Source organism: Mesocricetus auratus, unplaced genomic scaffold, assembly GCF_017639785.1.
Source record: "Mesocricetus auratus isolate SY011 unplaced genomic scaffold, BCM_Maur_2.0 Super-Scaffold_100676, whole genome shotgun sequence".
Classification (NCBI taxonomy): domain Eukaryota; kingdom Metazoa; phylum Chordata; class Mammalia; order Rodentia; family Cricetidae; genus Mesocricetus; species Mesocricetus auratus.
In genome coordinates, this window is record NW_024429266.1 from 34,451,902 (window position 1) to 34,471,961 (window position 20,060).

At 47.7% G+C, this 20,060-nt stretch overlaps 1 protein-coding gene across 9 annotated transcripts; it reads left to right on the forward strand.

Annotated features, from left to right (window-relative positions):
* Positions 1-9,771: 9,771 nt before the first annotated feature.
* On the forward strand, positions 9,772-19,069 carry Tex35 (testis expressed 35). Of its 9 annotated transcripts, none has more exons than XM_040738557.1 (9): positions 9,772-9,853; positions 10,637-10,738; positions 11,247-11,315; positions 12,992-13,048; positions 13,697-13,756; positions 17,699-17,763; positions 17,951-18,140; positions 18,482-18,525; positions 18,820-19,069. In XM_040738557.1, exons 1-9 carry the CDS (start codon positions 9,785-9,787, stop codon positions 18,881-18,883), a joined length of 720 nt encoding a protein of 239 aa, XP_040594491.1. In that variant the 5' UTR covers positions 9,772-9,784; the 3' UTR covers positions 18,884-19,069. The 9 variants fall into 9 exon arrangements, with proteins under 9 accessions (XP_040594491.1, XP_040594492.1, XP_040594494.1 ...); XM_040738558.1 differs by having other exon boundaries at positions 18,823-19,069; XM_040738560.1 differs by lacking the exon at positions 18,820-19,069 and adding an exon at positions 18,633-18,813.
* Positions 19,070-20,060: the final 991 nt, after the last annotated feature.

Genomic DNA, 20,060 nt, shown 5'->3' on the forward strand with positions numbered 1-20,060 from the left:
CTGCAGAACTGGGGAGAACTGAGTGATGTCAGAATGTGTTGTAGCTGAGTTCTAAGACAATGAAGGAAGCAGGAGGAAATCCATCGTGTGATTTTTGCAGGCATTCCTAGTGGGCCCACTGGCCAGTCCTGGAAATCTTGCGTTCCCTTGGAACCTAGAGTTAAAACCAAAGGCCATTGTGGGCTTCTATTTCAGGGCAAGCATGGTGTGGCTGTGGCTTAGGGAAATGGCAGATTGACCTCCATGCCTGTATCTGGGCTATCAGGGTGGCATAGAATTGTGCTGAGCCTTGGCTGGCCAAGAAAGGCAGAAGCTGGCCAGGGAACCGCAGTCCTGTTCACAACCACGCCTCCATGTGACCTCTCAGCACCAACAAGGCAAAGATGAGGGCAATGGTAGTAGTGGTGTGCTCCAAGGGGCAGATAGCACAGGTGGAACACAAAGATGGGGTGTTCCCCAGCAGCCAGCACCACGCTGCACTGATGGCAGATCCCCAGCAACAATGCCTGGAGTTGGTCCTGTCCACCACTTAGGAAGAACAACAGGTCTCATAGGGGTGAATGTTCTACTCTCTGCCACCCCCAGTAAGACAATAGACTGTACCCTGTGCTTCATGAGGCAAGACCTTAAATTCTGCTCTCATTTCTGTATATAATGGGCCCTCTAACCCGTCTTTCCCATTTCCTTCCTTGCTTAAAGCTTTCATTGGAAGATGGAAGGGATGTCCTGGAACATTCCAGATGTTATTTCCTCTATCCTTATTTACACCCAGTGTCTTGGTGTGGTCTAGGGAATAGAGTACAGAAAGACCACACACTAAGATCACAGAGGAAGGATGCTATTAAGAGGATGGGGGAGCATCCAGTCACCCTCAGATACACACACACATTCCTCTCTTCCTCTCCCCCTCCCCCAAAACAATCTTGAAAAAAAGAGAACAGGCCCAGAATATTAATCTGAACACACCATAATAGCAAATGAAGGGCTTCTTGGCTGTGCAGGAAGCAGCCCTCAGGGCAGGGACCATGACCAATGAATACAGAGTAGCACAGGTGCCATCCTGAAAGGCAGGCAGTACAGTCCTCATTGGAGTGGTAAAGACAGAACCACTAGACCAGCGCAGGCCAGAGATGTGTGCATCGTAGAAGGGGCCAATCCATGCCTGGGTACTGCTGGTGTAGGAGTAGACCACCATGATGTTCACTGGGCTGTTCAGGCTCTGCAGGTCGGCGAGGTCTGTGTAATGCTCTTGGCAGTACCACATGGCCTCTCTCCAGGTCCGCGGTTCATCCACCCGATAGAAGGTCTTGCTGCTGCTTACCAGCTGAAGGGCTGGGGCAGGAGAAGCTGTCACTACATGACTACCCCCGCTTCCCCTTTGTCCCCAAGAGGTTTCAGCCATGCCACAATAGACTTCTTTTCCAGCATACCCCTCACCTTTGACCTCCACTCATAGCCAGCTCTGTCTCTGGATCTTTCCACGAGCTACTGTCTTGGTTCAGAAGGACTAGCCATGCTAGTTCCCTATTCTTTCATTTCTTACCTTCCTTCCTTTGCCTGGGGGTTAATAGCAATCACCAGTGTTCGTTGTGAGTGTGTTACATGCCACTTAGCTCACTGAATTTTTCTGAGGACTACTTAAGATTTCATTATTTCTCTTTTACAGATAAGGACTCCAAGTCACAGAGAGCTGAATAGATGACTAAGGCCTTTAGGTGAGAAGTAGAGAGAGCTAAGACTCCAGAATAAGGTGTGTGGTTCCTAGGTCCAAACCTTTAATCACAGCATAGTACTGGGTCTACATCAGGAACTCTAACTGGGTTATACAACAGGTTCACCCAGAGAGTGATTCAGGTATGTTCTATCATTGAACAGGGACATGCTTCCTGGGACCAGCATCAGAATTCTTCAGATGCTTCTAGAGAAAGGGCGTATTCTACTTGTATGTCTCCACCAGGTCTAGACAACTTGGAAGGCAAGGCTTGCCTTATTCGCCATTACATTCCCAGTCCCCCTAGATGCACCAAAAGCACTCAGTGTGTTGAAGGAAAGTGGGGAGATAGAGACAGGTGAGAGGCAGGAAGTTTCTGCCAGGAACCCACCAGAACGCTAATATTCCAGTGTACCCTTTCCTTCCCTCCATGACTCCAGTCACTTTCCCGGTTCTAACAAATAGGCTACACAAGGCTCTCTACCCTGGTGCCAGGGCAGAATAGAAGGGAATGAAAGGCTTGCTGTTAAGGTCTTGGGGGTCCTAGAACACAGGCACTTGCTAGAAAGAACGAAGTTCTAGCACCCACCAGAGTTGATGAAGCTGCCTGTTGCTGGGAACCGCTGGAGAATCCCAAGAAAGAATGGAGAAAACCACATTTTTTCCTATTTTCTTTGACAGGATACATGATTCTCTTTGATTCTTTTAAATGCTACATTATTTAATTTTTAAATATGTCTTGCTGTGGCCCACTAAATTGTTTTTAGGAGCTAATGGATCACACCTGACAGTTAAAAAACAAGCAAAACAACTTGTCTGCCCTGTAGACTCGGGAATCTGTGGTATTCCCCTTCCATCCTTGAGCCAAGACCCTGGAATCACAGTTGGGCCACCCCATTCTGCTCGCCAACTACAGCAAGCCTCCTGGAACTCTCCACCTGTAGCTGTTCCTCTGCCTCTTGGACCCGGATTGTCATCCTCTTCAAGTGCAGTGGGTCATCCAGCTTCCATTGGGGGTGCTTCACATCTTGTGCTCAGTGATGGGAGCTCTAAAAGGGGGCCACCCTGCACTCATGGTTCCAGTCCCATGCTCAGTGAAGGGGCTTTCTAAGAGGGGCATGCACCATCCCATGCTTGGCACTGGCCTCAACCCAAGAAGCAAGCCCAGCCTCTGCAATGCACCAGCAGTTGGCCTAGAGATGGCCCGGCTGCCAGGGGCCTGGTCAGCTTCCTCTTGTGCTGTTCTCTCCTATTCAACCCACACCTCCCCTCCTCAGAGCAGCCCCACTACACCCCGAAGCCCCTCAAGGTGCCTCTCACCAGGACCTGCCCTCTGGACATACTGTTTTGGGCCACAGTTCTGTGCACAATGGGAGCTTTTGGAGATGGAGTAGAGCACCTCCCTCCCCAACCTTAAAATGGTGGTTGAAATCATTTATCTCTTTCCACTTTGTCTCCCAACCAGCCTAGAAATCTGAGGGCCTCTGGGGGTGAGTGGAGCAGTGTACCCCCCTCCGGGCCCAGGTGGGGCCTTACCTGTCATACTGAGGGACAGCAACAGCCACACAAGCAGCATGATGGTGACCTAATGAAACCTCCTGGAGCTGGTGGCCTCTGGAAAGGCAGAGCCTAGTGTGCTCACTTCTTTCTGGCTCTCTTCTCTTTCCTACCCAAACGGATGGATTTTCCTAAGCAAATCCGGAGTGCTTACTGTTTACCAGGATATAGCCTGAATAAAGATGGAAACATCCTTGTCTTAAACTTTGGCAAAAACACCACGGATCCTGCAACTAATAAGCAGAGGGGCAAGAAGGAGCCAGGTTAGTGGATCCGTAGGGTCTTTGGGTCCAGAGGAACTAGTGACATAGTAAAGGAGGGAAAGAGGAGACCGGGGAGAGAAGAGCTAGGCACCCACTCCACTGCCCACCTCACAGCAATCACCAGAGATTGTCATCATCTCTTTGAAATGTGCCTCTGAAATGACTTGATCAAAACAGCATTATAGGCAGTAACAGGGCAGCAGTTCAGGCTTAGATCACTGAAAAGCATGCAATGGGAAGATGTGGCCCACAAGTTCCACACGGGTAACATCAGAGCCCCACCCCACCCCAAGTCTAGCATCCGCATCCCAGTACAGCACAGCCTGGAGACAGAGGCACTTGCTCTGAAGAACCAAAGCCACTTGCTTGTGTTCTGTCTGTCCCATACCACCCCTGTTATCTCCAGACTTCTCTCTGTCCCTCCAAGGACCAGGATTTAAAAAAAATAAAGCCTGGAAGAGACCCCTTCCTGCCTCCTTCCTGCCTTTTGTAAAAGAAGCATAAACAGATGGCTGATGGACAAAGAGAAAGTGCAGTGTGGACTGTCAAAGCTTAAGCAATGATGTCTTGCCTCAGTGTATTCCGTCAGCGATGGTCTCTGGTGATTTCACACCAGCAGTAAAACTGACTAGTGTCAGGGTGTCCTTGGACCACTGTCTAATGAGAGGACGGACACCTTGGCCGTACTGATCTGGAAAACACTTGCCCTATCGCTCCGCTCACCTTTTAATTGTGCCATTCATGTGTCGTCAGTGAAGAGCACCAAGCACCAGGCTTCTCATGCCCAGAAAGAAGTGAAGTGAGGGTGTAAGGGCCTCTCTAGCATGTCCCAGGGGCAGCAGTGGCACTCCTTTAGGCCTGTGCTCCTTGACAACAGGGACTGAGACTCCATCTGCCAGGAAGACCTACGGGGCCAACCAGGAAAGCACAGCACTCAAGAATCCAGGCTGTCACTCTCTCCTTAGAGATCGGTGACAGTCATCCCTTAACAACCCAGTGTGTCTGTGTCTGAGTCACCCCTCTCTTCCAAAAGGAAACCATGCCCCACTGCCTAGCCTCAAATCTGCATTAGAACTAACTGGACCTGCTGTGGACTTTCGAAACCATCAAGCCCACCCCCCAGTGACACACCTCCTTCAACAAAGCCACACCTCCTAATCTTTCCCAAACAGTTCCACCAACGGGGGACCAAGGATTCAAACATATGAGACTATGGGGGCCATTTCCATCCAAACCACCACACTTTAGGGTGGAGTATTTTTTTATCACAGAAACTGAAATGAAACTAGAACAGTCACCAAATAGAAACTGACAGCACTTCCATAGGAAGTGTCCTTGTGGGTCCTGCACTTACAGGACTTACCAAAGAGCTACAGTTAGCAGGTGCATGCAGGTACCACCCTCGGCTGGTTTGACTGTCAGGAGGGCAGCAACCGAGGCTGGACTTCCAGCAGTGGTCAGAGCTGCTGGAGAGAGATGCTGACTAGGATGCAGCTGATACTGAGAGCTGCATCTGCTCTCCACTCACTCTGGCACCAAGGAAGTTTCTTCATGGTGGGACTGGGAGCCTAACAGATGCCAAATTCATTTCCAGCTCATCAAAGTGGATTTGGATGTATGATTCTTGGCTTCGTTAAGTCTGAACTACATCAGAGCAGCATTAAGTACATATTTTGGCATTAAGTACAAATGAAATTTGGAACCTATTGAATTAAAGCTCCAGAAAACCAGACAGCCTCTTTGTGAGCATTCTACCAATGCTTCCTGCCAAGAGAGGAAAAACCCCACAGCCTGCACAGAGCTAACCATATAACAAGGAGCAAACGTGGTTGGAACCACCTAATTATTTGCACTCAGACTCTCCCATTCACAGCTTGGTGACCTGGAGAGCCTCCTGGCTGACAGTACCCATGCTGGGACCTGATCTAGCTCCCTCTTCTCACTCCTCCTTTGGCCCTCTCTACAGTGGCACTCAGAAATTGCCGTTAGCTCCTCTGTCTGGAGTCACATGCAAATGTAAGCTCATCTCTCAAGACTCTGGTCTCTAAGCTCCTTACCCATCATCACCGTCACGGCTTTAAAAAAGATGCTCTCCATCCCAGTCCAGTCCCAGAACCCCTGCCAAGGGAATGAATGAGACTCACACCTTCTGGACAGGGCTTCACATCCACTCAGCCTTGAGATACCAAGGACTTTAATGGTAGAATGTTCTAGAGGACAGGATAATTCAGATATGAATGAAAGTCAGTGTCCAAACTGAGCAGACCGGAAGCCAGCCAGGGCCAGTATTCCTAGAAGGACTCTAGCACAGAATAACATGTGTTCTCTTTTCCTTGTACCTCACCGCAGCTCAAACTCTTGCTCTTCCCTTCTCCTGCCAAGTCAGAGACTGATGCAATGGAAGTGTCTGCACACCTTTCTCTAGTTGTACCTTCCCCCTTACGTTCCAGTTTCCTTCCGGGAAGACTGAGGGTCTTGCTTGAACATATTATCACCCACAGCAAAGCCCACATAACTGCCACCACAGCGGGCTACCACCTTGTGCTCTGTGCTGCTTTCATGTATTCTATTACATCCTCCAACCCAGACGCTTTAGGGGAATCCCTGTACTTAGACGGCAGACCCATTCACCACAGAGGCAGTCCACCTCATGTAGAGCAAGGTGGGCCAGCCTGCGACTCTCCCCAAGGACACTCTACTCTTAGATGGCAGGCTTTGGTTATGTGTCTTCTCACCCCGTGTCAGGGGGCATGCAGCTGTCACACCATACCATACCACACGGGGGAAGGTAGCCTCCGTGAACACTGCCCCTCAGAGGGATCAGTTTCCATTCCATGCCCTGTCACCCAATAGCTGAGACCCTGCAAGCACTCCTGCCAGACTTCTGTTTGGTTCTGTTTAGGCACCAATTAACAAACATGTTTTCACCTCAGATGGGGCACTGATGACAAAACACTGCTACCCAAGTCTAGCTTGGTGAAATAGTGAGCTGTTGGAGTACTTACAGGAGTGTGGGGGAGAGTTTACTTCTAGGCACACAATGACTTAACAGCAGCTGCGTACTGAAAAGTCCATTTCAACATGGGGGTGACACAAAAGCCGTATCTGTGGAGATCTTTGCTAAGCTAGCAGGCTACTCTCCAGGAGTCCCTTTCCTCGGCATTATTAATATAACCTCGAAGGAGGTGTATTGATAGCCTTGTAACTTTGAGCTTCCTTAGCCTAATACAGTTCCATTAGCTTCCTTAGCCTTTTGTTTTCATGTGTATGGGTATTTTGCCTGTATGTAGGTCTAGGTACCACGTGTATGTAGTGCCCTCAGAGGCCAAAAGAGGGGGCCTTGGAAGTGAAGTTATAGATTGTTTTGAGCCACTACGTGGGTGCTGGGAATTGAACCTGAGCCTTCTGTAAGAGCAACAAGTGCTTTATGCTGATAAGTTATCTCTCCAGAGTCTAGTCTTACAAACTTCGATCCTCCCTCTAGCATGCAATCTCTATCAAATGTACATCAGGAGGTCCCTAGGATGGGAGCCACAGTCTCTCTGGCTGAGGAGAGCTGCCAGGTGCTGCAGGGCATCAAGATGTGGACGACCAGGATGCTGAACTGGGCCACTTTAGGGCTGAATGGAGACCACTGCCAGGATCCTGAGAACTTTTATGAAATGCTCCATCCTCATTGACAGGTTTTAGAATATCTGTGGTCAAACAGACCTCTGGACACACGGGACATTCTCTGGGGCTCTGTGGGTAATGGCTGAAGACTGAGCTTCACTAGAATGTATTATACTCCTGGAGTCAGAAGAGACCAAATTCATTTTAAGTGTCTCCATTCAGCCTCTGCCCACAACATTGTCTTCAGGGAACAAAAGCAACCTGGGACCTTGGTAAAGAGCATCAGAATTATATCAACTTGGAGAAAAGATGCTACTGGTGTATCTTCCTCTCTGTTCTGAGCATTCTGCTGAACCCAATCCTGATGGAGCATGAGTGGTAGCGGGGGCTTATAATCCTGTCTGGTACAGGAGGGACTCTACTCTGAAGGGGTGCTGGGAAAGACCTTCTGGTAGTCCCCATGTCAGGACAGGAGACCCAAGTTACAACAGTGACATCCAGCCATGAAATGCTGCCCCGCCTTCATCCTCACAAAGCTGTAAAATCTTAATAGATATAGGTGTGGTGTCTCATGCCTGTAATCCCAGAGTTTGAGAGGCTGAGACATGAGAACTGCCATGAGTTCAAGGTCACTGGGCTACAGAGTGGTGGTGGTTTGATGAGAAATGGCTCCAGTAGTCTTGGGAATTTGAAAACTTGGTCCCCAGCTGCTGGTGCTGTTTCAGGGGATTGGGTGTGCAGCCTCATTGGAGGAAAATGCAGCTGTGAGGTTAAAAAACCCCCACCACTCCCGTTTCACCCCCTTCTCTACCTCATGCTTGCATTTGAAGATGTGAGCTCTCAGCTTCCAGCTCCAGCCGTCATGCCTTCCCACCGTGGTGGACTCACTCTCCTGAACCATAAGCCTAAATAAACTTCCATAAGTTGCTTTTGGTAATAGTGTTTTATCAAAGCAGCAGAAAAGACAATGATAGTAAATTTCAGGTCAGCTTGGGCTACAAAATGAGACTCTGTCTAAAATAGTGATGATGATGATGATGATAATAATGAATTCCAGGTCAGCTACAAAATGAGACTCTGTCTAAAATAGTAATGATAATGATAATAATAATATTGAGGTAGAGGAGGAAGAGGAAGAGGAGAAAGTAGAGAAGGGAGAGGAAACTAATTTATTTAGGCTCACAAACTGGTTCCCCAGCTCTTCAATGAGGTGTTTGGGTGCACCAAGAGAAAGTAAAATCATAGCATTGTGTTAGAGAGAGACAGAGACAGAGAGAAAGAGTGGGGGGGAGGTGGTTTTTTTTAAGTATAAATCAGGTTCCCACTGAGGATGATTCTTTTCTTTTATTAAATTATTTTTATTTTACATTCGCAGGTAGTTTGCCTGCCTGTGTATCTGTGAGAGGGTATCAGATCCTCTGGAACTGGAGCTACAGTTGTGAGCTGCCATGTAGGTTCTGGGAATTGAACCCAGGTCCTCTGGAAGAGAAGCAAGTGCTTTTAACCACTGAGCCACCTGTCCAACCCCCAAGGGTGATTATTTTTTATCTACTTGCTTGATAAATAGTCCAGTGTGCCCACATGTGTGCTTGGCTAGGAGGCAGCTCATGTAATGTCTGCTCTGCTGGGCAAAGGTATCACTACTTGAAGCTCTCTGAGGCTTTCAAGCCAGTGGAAGAGGAGAGACATCCACTGTTACAAGCTTTGAATGTGGTCAGCTGGAGCCAGGGCTCCTTCATTTACATTTGGGGAGATGAGTCCTGGCAGCTCAATTCCCACACTCCCTCCCCTTGTCTGACCCAGCATGAAGCATTATGTTCTTTGGTTGGAAGAGAGTGAGATCCAAGGCTTTCAGTGGGGAAGGGACTTGGTTGGAAATCTAAATGACCATAGGTGGCTCTTGGGGAGGTGCCTGGGAAGGATCCGAGAGCTGCTCAAAAACAGGTGAGTGAGATGCACCATATCTGGTGTGGAGCATAGTTCATACATATCCTGGTTACTTCCTGTACTACTGGGCTACCTGCCCTCAGAATTCTCAAGCTGGCCTTTTCTGTGTCAACTAGTAACCCCTGAGACAAGACAGGAGGAGGAAATGGAATCCTCAGTGAGGAGAGAAATGTGGTTCCCAACTCAGATTCTGAATCACATTAAGCCCCAGGCGATACCATGTCCTCCAGTTATCCATGTTAAACTAACACAAATCACAGTTACCCTCAGAATTACCTTCTGCATCGCACGCATGCACACTCACACACACACACACACACACACACACACACACACACACTTCTTGTCTTAAGCACTATTCAATATTCCTTCTTGCTCCAACCCTCCCCTGAAGAGAAAAGAGAGTCAAGAGAAGAGATGGGGCAGAGGTGGATAATATGGGTTATATTAGTGAAGAAATGGGTGCCAAGGAGAAGCCAGCCATCTTGGACAACTCCTGGTCAGCAGGCGAAGCCTTCTGCATCAGGAGCCAAGACCTGACTTCACCCAAGGTCTGTCTGTGCTTCTGAATGACCGGCTGAGGTCCCCAGCAGCCCCAGGCTTAAGACCTTATGGCTTTGGAACCTGGTAAGAACCTTTGGTCTCAGGGGCAACAGCAGGCAGACCCAAAGCTGGTGACACTCCAGGCCAGCATATGAGTGCTGGCATTGTGACCTCAGCTGTTCCGCACACAAAGGTGGTCACCCTGCCATTGCCTAAACCTGTAAGTTGCATAAGACAGTGGCTCGGTCCCAGGGGGCTGTTGTGGGGAGGTTGGGAAGGTGAAGAACGCCCTGGCTCTTCCATCATGTCATCCAAGAGGGCAGAACTGAAGGAAACCAACCCGGTAAAGGAAGAATATTGCCAGGCATTGTAGCTCCCTGTGGGCTCCTGCCAAATGGGTGCTGGGCAGAAGGGATATTGGAAATGACCCTTCGAGCCTTCCAATGTTCTTTCTGTGTTCAGAGCACAAAGCAGCCCTCAGCCTGGAATGTGTGGAAATTGGTGCCTGGTCTTGGGGTGGGAAGGACGGAGTCTGTGACAGCTCCATGTAAGACCCAGTGTTCCTCATGACAACTCAACAGTCCAGGACCCAGCCAAGGCCTGTATCTGTCTGGCCCATCTAAGGTTCAAAATAACCTCAATAGATTATTAAGCCTACTTTATAGATGAGGAAATGGAGGCCTTGGCACTAAGTAATATACTTACCTTAGTATGGCTAAAAGAGAGGACAGCTGAGGTTAGAGCCTGGGTCATTCCTGAAACAAACTCTGGGGCTTCCTAAAAGTTGTCTGAAGGAGCTTTCTTTGTCTGCTGGATGGACACATGTATGCTCATTAGAAACAGATAACATGACCAGGTGCAGTGGCCAGAAATGGACACCATGCTGGGACCATGGGAGCCTGTACTCAAGTGTGGTTGCTGCGGTCCTCTTGCAAGGATTGACTAGTGTCTTCCCCCAGTCCTGATACTCAGCCAACTACCCTGTGACCGTCTCTCTCTACAGAAAAAGAACTACAAGGCAGTTTGCTTGGAACAGAAACCAGAACTGACACAAGTAAGAAGTTTTGAAGCTATGCCAGCAGTCAGGCCTGAGATCCACGGGGAGGTAATTGGAGACAAGGGTCATTTCCCACTCTTGGTAACTAGAACCTATCCTAGGTGCTGGGACATGTAAGAAAGATGAGTTGTCTTCATAGATCTTCACACCAGTGACCAACCAGACACATAAACAACATAGAACGTCAGCTGCATCACCTGTTACGTGGAGAAGGAAGATTAGGAGAGGAGTGGGTGGCTGTTTTAGGGTTGGGAAAGGCCTCTCCTGGAGCACAGCACAAGGCCTAGATGCTGGCCGAACAGAGTCCAAGAAAGAACCTTCTAGACGGAGGGAAGCAGTAGCCTGAGGCAGGAATAAGGCTGGCTGTGCAAGGGGGCCCACTGAGCTAGAAGTATGGAGAACACTGAACCCAGAGAGGAAAGAAAAGGGCAGAGGGGACTTGCCTTTGTGCCCTGTCCCCAGGGAGGGACAGAACTGAGGGTGGGTTCTCTAGGCCCTGCAATCCCACCCACACCTACTGTTTCCAATGCTTCTGTGTTTCTATTTCAATCCATAGATATATGATTGCAAAGGACTTAAACCTGAAGGGCTATTCATCAAAAAAGGGATGACACAGGAGCTGAAGGTCAGTGTTTGGGCCCAGGTGGCCTGGGGACAGATCACTTGTGAAGGGGTGGCCCATCAGCTAACTTCTGAGTGTTGGTACCTGCTGGCACCTACAGCCTGGAGGCGTCACTAAGTCCTGGTCTTGTATTTTTAACCTGTTACTTTGAAGCAATTTGATTTATCTAGAAGTTGCAAAGAATTAAGTATAATGAATTCTAGTACATATTTCACCCAGAGTCCCTAAATGCTGGCAATGTATCACTGTCACTTTAGTTAGTCTCTGTTTCTGTCTGTCTCCTTTACACACACACACACACACACACACACAGAGAGACAGAGACAGAGACAGAGAGACAGAGAGACACCTTCATATCTATAGGCCCCAACCCTTTAATTCGAGCAATCTGGGATTTAAAATATTTGATAAAGCATTACAGATATTTTTCCATCACTTCTGAACAAGACAGCAGAACCATCATGTGCATAGCATTTGCATGTGAATTGTAAGTGAGTCAGGAGCGGATGGCTTCATGCATATGCGAGGGTGTGCATAGGATGCAGGGGATGTCAGCACTGACAAATTTGGGTATCTGCAGGGTTCCTGAAACCAATTCCTCTCAGATACTGAGGAGCTGCTGTGGCTGCTTCCTAGTCTACCCTTTCTGGATAATGGGTGGGCATCCTGCTTGTATCTCCCTTTCCTGGACTCTTCCCTTGACCTTCATCATAGAGGGTCCTGAAAACAATCCTCCGTGGATACCCAGAATGACCGACTCCATACACTCTCTGAACCATTTGAGAGTTAAGTTTACCCAAATCTTTAAGATGTACCTCCGAAAAACAAGCATATTCTCTTACAGTTTTTGTTTGTTTGTTTTGTGTGTGTGTAATTATCAAGTCATTAACAAAACCCTTATTTTTGTCACCAGCTGTGTCATTTCATTACTAACAACAAAATCACCTGACCTGGGATCTAATCCCTGACACGTGTTACCTCTAGTTCCCCACCTCCACCACCCCTGCTGTGTGTGTGTGTGTGTGTGTATGTGTATGTGTGTATGTGTGTATGTGTGTATGTGTATGTGTGTGTGTGGTATGTGTGTGTATGTGTGTATGTGTGTGTGGTGTGTGTGTGTGTATGTGTGTGTGTGTATGAGTATGTGTGTATGTGTATGTGTATGTGTATGTGTGTATGTGTGTGTGTGGTATGTGTGTGTGTATGTGTGTGTGTGTGTGTGTGTGTGTGTGTGTGTGTGTGTGTGTGTGTGTGTGTGTGCTCATTCACGCACTTGCAGAGGCCAGGAGAGGGCATCAAATCCCCATGCAGTTATGAGTCTCCAGATGTTGATGTTGGGAATGGAACTCTGGAAGAGCAGCAAGCATTCCTAACAGTTAAGACATCTCCAGCCCCATCACATCTCTTTAGAGTGGGGTTACTTTTTCAATATTTGTCTTACTGGACACTGAAAGTTGTGAGGATTTGTTTTACTGATGGGCCCTTACTTTCTACGTATATGCCTTTTCTAGATTTAGGCTGGGGATCTTAGGCAAGCCTTCCAAAGCTAAGCTCCTTCAGGGTGTCTCTTCCTCAGGTCTCCCAGTCCCTCCACTCTGTTTGGGAGAGCCCCAGCGACCTGTCCTTGTTGACTGTTAAGAGATGCCTCCATTGTGTTTCTCTCACATTTATTTCCTCAGAATGAACTCAGGGAGGTGAGAGAAGAACTCAAGGAAAAAATGGAAGAGATAAAACAGGTAACACAATAAAGCGTCAGCAAGAGGGGAAAAGGAAAATGGAATTGCTGACTCTTGACTAGTAAAGGAAATCAGGAATTGCAGGAGAAAAGCGACATCCTAACTCACACCTGGTCTCCTACAGTGTTTGACTCCTGGGCAGCACAGAACGATAATTTCTTATTTCTTCCATGACAAGCCCATTTTTCAAGCAATTAAGAATTCCCTAATGCATTAAGGTTATGGGTGATGCTAACCTCGGCAATCAAGGTAAAGAGGGGCTGATGAGCAATTTGACGGCGGTCACAGATCAACTGCATCCTCTAGGAATCTCCCCAGAGGAAGCCGCACGGAAAGAACTCCCTTGTTTCTAGAATACAGTCACCTATAGCTCACTTAGGGAATGGGGGACTAAGCAAGACGGAGTAATTGAAATGTGTGGTCTGAGCTCCACATGTCAAAGCTGTTGATAGAGACGACTTGGTGGTGGTACCCATACCCTAGACCCTTCATAGACTTCTCATGGAGAAAGTGACTTATGCAGAGCTATTATTCATCTGTTCCCAAAATCCAGCTGCTGCCCTTTACTCAAAATGCCCAGAAGATCCTGTGACTGGCTCCAGCGATACACTTTATGCCTTGTTAAACCACACTTCTCTTCCTCATTAGATAAAGGATATAATGGACAAAGATTTCGATAAGCTTCATGAATTTGTGGAAATTATGAAGGTAAGCTTCCCCTGTCTGCCTTCCGTGGGTCACATGGGAAATGATGGAAGAGATGCCAGGCCCCTGCCCTGGGGTACCTGTAACCCGCCAGACAGGCTTGCAAGCTAAGGTGCAGGCTGGCTGTTAATCAGGGGTTTAGAAGTGGAAGTGGGAGCTAGGAAAGAAGTCCTTAGAGAAATCCAAGCCTAAGGCTTGACTATGTTGGATGTGAAAGTAGCTGCAGGCCCAGCATGGTTCCCTTTTGACTCAAAAACAAGGATAATTCAGACCACAGAGCAACAGTTTGCAAACATTAGTCTTTTTCAGAAGGACGTGTGACAAGAGCCCCAGGTTCACATTCAGATAGGAAATGAGCCCCCCACCCCACCCCCCACCCCAGGAGAAGCTTGAGAATCACTGATTTAGATGCATCAGTAGGCAAAAGGCAATGGCTAGAGTATTTTCAGGAGTTCTAAGGGACACTAGGATTGCCAGATAATTAAAAGTCACAATAAACCCACAGTCATCACATCAGGGTGGTTAATAATAAACAGAGAAATGAAGGGATGTACGTATGTAACTCTGGGATGGCTTCTTTGCCAGGGATGGATGACCTGAGAATGCCCCAGGAGCATACTAAACATCCACACATCCAGACTGCATACATACCAAAGACTGAGTAAAAACTTCTTCAAGGTGGAGTTGCTTAAGTGCCACAAATGACTTTAAAATGTATATGTGTGTTTATATATGTATATGTATATGCACATATATATGTATATTGAGATAGTCTTTGTAGCAATGCTGGCCTCCAACTTTTGCTTACTACACACACACACACACACACACACACACACACACACACACACACACCTGCCCCCAAGTGCTAGGATTGCAGTACATGTCCCACACTTGGGTTCTTCACAAGTGATCTGGATGTGTGATCTTTGATGCAAACCAGGTCCTAAACCCTTGAACACACCCATAAATCTCAGCTGCACGTTGGAACAAGATCAGAGAATTCTGTCATACTGTCCCTTTAAACCTAGGCTCTCCTCAGAACAGCTAAACCAGAATCTTTGAGGGTGAGAGCCCAGCACCAGTGACTTTTAAATTTCCCTATGGGATTCTAATGGACGATTAAGGCTGAGAACCATATTTCCATAAAGTTTTAAATATGATAAAGGCGATTTTTTTTTGGTGGCAGTAGGGATTGGATACTGGGTCTCACATTACTAGGCACTGAGTGGGATCCATCCCTGTAATAAAAGGTGAATTTTTTTGAAATGTCAGTGAGAAGAAAAGGGTTACATAACAATACAAGAACATTGCTCGACTCTGTGAGGAAAAACCAATTCATTAGCTCTGTAAGCTGAACTGATCTATAACATGAATTTGAAAAATAAAAACCAGTAAGGAAAAGTCATAAACATGAGTATAAATGGACAAAATGGAAAAATGCTGATGTTTTTGACTGTATAAACATTTTTTAAAAATATGGTGGAAAAATACCAAACGCAGAATTTAAAAGCAAATTGAGGAAACATGTGGTAAGGGGCAAAAGGTTTATAATCCACAAAATATAGCTCTCACACAAAACAACAGGAAATCCCTGAGAAAATGGGCAAGGGCGTGATGAGACAAGCCAGAGAGAACAAAGACACAGAGCACAAACAGCTTCACTTCCAAGGAGCAGTTCTGCAACTAACACAGAGCTGGGGCGGGAGAGAAGGCTGAGCAGGTCAGGGTGTGTGCTGCTCCTGCTGTGGACCCCAGTTAGTTCCCAGTGTGGGCACTGGGCTCACAGCTGCCCATAACTTCAGCTCCAGGGGATCAGGCATCTCTGTCCTTGGGAGACATCTGGACTCAGGAGCACAAACCCAGGTACACACGCATACACAGCATCTACAAAAGATCACTATGTAATGTAACATTCACACTCAAATAGCAGCATTTGCATTTAGGACAATAAACTACTGATAAGAATACTAACTCATACAAAAGTGGAATGTTAGAAAATAGCCATTTATCCCGTGAGAATGTTTAAAACTCAGTATGAGTATGTATAAACAATTTTAATTTCAGAATTATTTATAATAGCGAACATTTGGGAACAACCACAATTTGCAATAATAGAGAAGTAACTAAATTATGGTTTATCCATACATTAACATTAGGGTTTATTAAAGACAAAGCTTATAAAGAATGCTTAGTGTAAACATATAGGAAAAAGATTGAAAGAGAAATATACCAAACAGGCACATAGCAATCTTGTGAGGGAGGTAAGAATATTCATTTTTTAAATATTCTCCTGTTTTATCCAGTTTTGGTTTTTTGTTTTTGCAAAGGGCACATACTCTTTCTGTATTAACATGCAGACACCATAAGCATTTTATTAGTGGCCGCTCTGGGTATGGAAGGGCACAAAGGAAGTTATTTCGGGCAGGGAACAGCTGGGGCACAGCAGGAGGATGGCTGTGTTTCCCAGCCAGCGGGGAGACCAGCCGCGGAGGGCGGTCATCTGGGGGAAACTGAGAAATATAACTGCATGGGCACACAGTGGACACTGATGGGGCTTTAGAAACAGCCGACAAGCTGGGACTCGACTCCATAAGCAGCAAGAAGTCTCTGGAGGTTCTTAAAGAGGACGCAGGGCGCAGCCGCTGCCAAGGCGGGCTGGGAGGGGCGGAGCAGGTGGGGAAGGCCTGGGATAGCCGCCAGCTGTGACAGAGAGGGGAGGGCTGGCGGAGCCCGCGCGCGGGGAAGAGAGGAGAAGTTGAAGGAGATGCGGTGGCTTCTGGTGACAGATTCGGGATACTGGAGTCTCAAGTGAAGGTCCATGGTGACACGAGAGTGTCCATCTGGACGGACGAGGCACTGGGGAAACTGACGAGCATGGGGAGGAAGTGGAAGGAGGAGAGGTTGGGCGGGACTTGTGAGAGTAAAGGACCCTGGCGTGTTTGGCCTCCATGAGGTTTTAACGCTATTCCCATGTGTGCTAACATCTACAAATGCACACAGCTACCTTCGGAAGCCTCCCCGCCCCGCCAGTGGTGTGATTGCTGCATCGGATTAACCTGGTTCAGAGTCTTTTTGTGTTAGAAACATTTGACTGGAGTAAAGTGTTTTTATATTTTATGACAACCAGTGCGCACTCAGATCTGTTCAGAATGAAAACTGTCAGTTACAGCTTCTGCACCCTTAGGGCTTCTTCATTTCCACCATTTCTATCCAGCTTTTCCCACCTCAAATTCTATAGATTATTTTCTCTTTTAGTTCTCAGTGAATAATAAATGTAGCTGTGTTGTTTTAGCTACTGTCTTCTATTTCACTTTTATGATTTGTTCCCATTGTTTTAAATTAGTGTGTGTGCGCATGTGAATCCATGCGAGCGCTGTGTGTTTGGGGGGGGGGTGAATGCACTAGGTGACCAGAAGCATTGGATGCCCTGGAGCTGGAGTTACAGGCCATGTGTCCGCTGCAAGAGCAGTGTGTTCTCTTAAGCACTGAGCCATGTATCCAGCCTCCATTTTACTTTATTTCACTTCTTTTGTCTGTCTACTAGAACTGTATTGTTACACACGCGCACACACACCCTCACACATGCGAAAATGCTCCCACGAGCACATTCGCGCGTCGCACACACGTACAAACACTGGAGTCAGAGTCTTTAAGGTTCCATATTTTCTTAGCTGCACTGTTTCATAGGCCTCAGCTCAAATCCTCATACCTAAGGTCAGGCAGAAGAGCTCACCTAGAGGCCATGGTAAGTCTTTATGCCTCTGCCTGTGCTCCAGTATCATCATGGAATAGGGAGGAAGGTGACTGTCAGGGACGTGTCCCATCCACCTCAGGCTGGTGAGGATTCTTGCAGTATGACACAGGAGGAGTCTGCAGAGAGAGGGGGAGGAGGGAGCCCCATGCTCTTGAGAAGGGGTTCTAGTCTTGGGTTCTCTCTTGAAGGAAATGCAGAAGGATATGGATGAAAAGATGGATGTTTTAATAAATATACAGAAGAACAACAAGCTGTAAGTGCCACCCTCCTCCCTAAGGACTCCTCTCTCCACTTGCTCAGCACACTGGGGTTCAGAGATTGCCCCATCAAGGAAATCTCTTGGCTCCACCCTTACAATGGCTGGAAGTCAGGGTCTTCCATGTACCTGTGCACTGGTAGAAACAGTCTCCCCAAATCTCTGCCCCCTCCTGACCCACCAGTCCCCTTCCAAAACAACCAAAGGAGCAGCAGGAACTCGGCCAGATAGGAAAGATAGACAAAGATCCTCAGCTCAGACTCAAGAAAACGGAAGAGCCCAAAGGAGTACCATTGACTGGTGACAAGATGATGATGTCACAAAAAACAAAGAATAATCCACTGGATTCCCTTCAAGCGTGTCAGAGTTGCTGCGTAAGTGAATTCCTGCCTACCCTCAGCACTGGTCCTAGAGCCCTGGACTGCTCCTGTCCTGAGTTCCACTGAGCTCAAACTTTAAAGGGCTAGCCTCACCCTATTGCCAGCCCCTGGATGAATCCCTTAGCCTAGAAACCGTCCTTAGCTGCCCTGCATTCTAGGCTGTGGGGAGTCTTAAGCCATGGTTGTGCAGTCAACCCTTGGATGTGCCTACTCCCGAGTTCTGCTCAGCCACTCTGTCCTTTCCTATAGCAAAGCCTCATGAGGTACCCAGCAGGCTGGCCAACCTGGACCAGAGGAAAAAATGACCTTTCTTGTGCCGTTTCTGTCCTCTACAGGAGAAATGTTTGTTGTGTGCCCTAAAGACCAACTGCCATCGGGGGTAGGTAGATCCACACGAGAGGGGCCTTCTCAGTTGGATGTCTTGTTATCCCAAAGGGAGTGTGTTTCAGCTTCCTTTTGCAGCCAGCCCCATCTGTCGTTGTACAGGGAACAGGGACTGTGAGTGGATTCTGCCCCCAGCATACCCACCCAGGCGTAGAGGATGTGGCACCAGGAAAGAGGATTTGGGTGGCCAAGCCTTAGGTTGCCATCCACAGGCTCCCGTGGTGGGGAGGGTACACCTTCAGCTGCAGCCTCAGCCCGGCCCCAGGTCCCCCACCTTTCTCCCACCTAGCAGGAGACCATCACACCATGCCTGGGCGCCCTTTTCACCTTTATCATCTGGAGCTGCTTTCTGATTTATCTGTACTTCAACCCCGACGAGATGGAATACGTGCTTCCCACCTAGCACGTGGAGCCCGCCAGCAGCTCCAGCCCATCCTCTCTCCGAGCTGCACAGCAGGGTCTTCTGCCTTTCTTAAACACCCCATCCCCACCCCAGCCCAGGCTTCAACTGGAGATTAAAGACTTCCATTTACAGCCCAGACCGTGTCACCATTTTGAGTGCCAGCCCAACATTTGGGTGCCCGAAGCAGTACTTTTTTTGTTGTTGTTGTTCTAAATCAGTATATTTCAGACCCCAATCCCTTTTGCTTTCCTTGTTGGTTAGTGGGACATTCTGTCTGAGTGACCTCAGTCTTGGCTCTCTCCACTCCACTGCCCCCCCAAGAAAATAAAAACAAACAAACAAAAAGAGGTCAGAGCCCCAAGATGACCGGGAGATATGGAGCACCAGCCTGTATAGGCTCAAGAAATACACCCACTGCCCTACTGATCCCCCACATTCTGTGCCCCTGCAATGTGTCCTGGATATCATGGGTAACTCTGGAAGCCTCTGAGTCTCAAGTCTCGTAGGACTGCGCTGTTCTCCTCTAAGGTCTTATCACCAAGTAGAGTGGTGCACTTCTTGGGCTCTGGTGCGGTTCACCTACTTTTTGCCTTTGAGGATTTCCACCTTCCCTCCCTCCCTCCCTCCCTCCATCCCTTCCTCCCTGCCTCCTACCCCTCCACTCCAAAGGAGCAATGTCCCTTCAAAGACCTTTTACAAATTGGAGATGAACTGGGCATGGTGGTGCTTGTCTTTGATTCCAACACCGGAGGGGCAGATCTCTATGAGTTCAAGGCCAGTCTGGTCTACAAATCAAGTTCTAGGCCAGCCAGAGTGATGCAGTGAGACCTTGTCTAAAATAAACAAAAAAACCCCACAAACAACAACAAAAACAAATTAGAGATGAGTCAGTTATCACCAGCCTCTCCTGTGCCCACCTCAAGTCCCTAAGAGAGGCAAGATAAAAACTGGTTGCTAGTTTAAATGAGAGGGAAGAAATGTAGAGAAAACAGTATTGTAGTGACCACCCCACCACGGTGTGTCTCTTTGGTTTTGGTCTGACAACTCTCTGTAGTCACTGCACACCAATTTTTCCGTCATTTTGTTGGCTGCTTCTACTTTTAGACATTTCAATCAGTCAAGTTCGT

Coding starts and splice junctions, on each gene's coding strand:
- Tex35 (XM_040738555.1), top strand. CDS start 9,785: ATGAGTGCTGGCATTGTGACCTCAGCTGTTCCGCACACAAAGGTGGTC. Junction 11,316..12,991: donor GGATGACACAGGAGCTGAAG/GTCAGTGTTTGG, acceptor TTATTTCCTCAG/AATGAACTCAGGGAGGTGAG. Junction 13,757..17,698: donor AATTTGTGGAAATTATGAAG/GTAAGCTTCCCC, acceptor TCTCTCTTGAAG/GAAATGCAGAAGGATATGGA.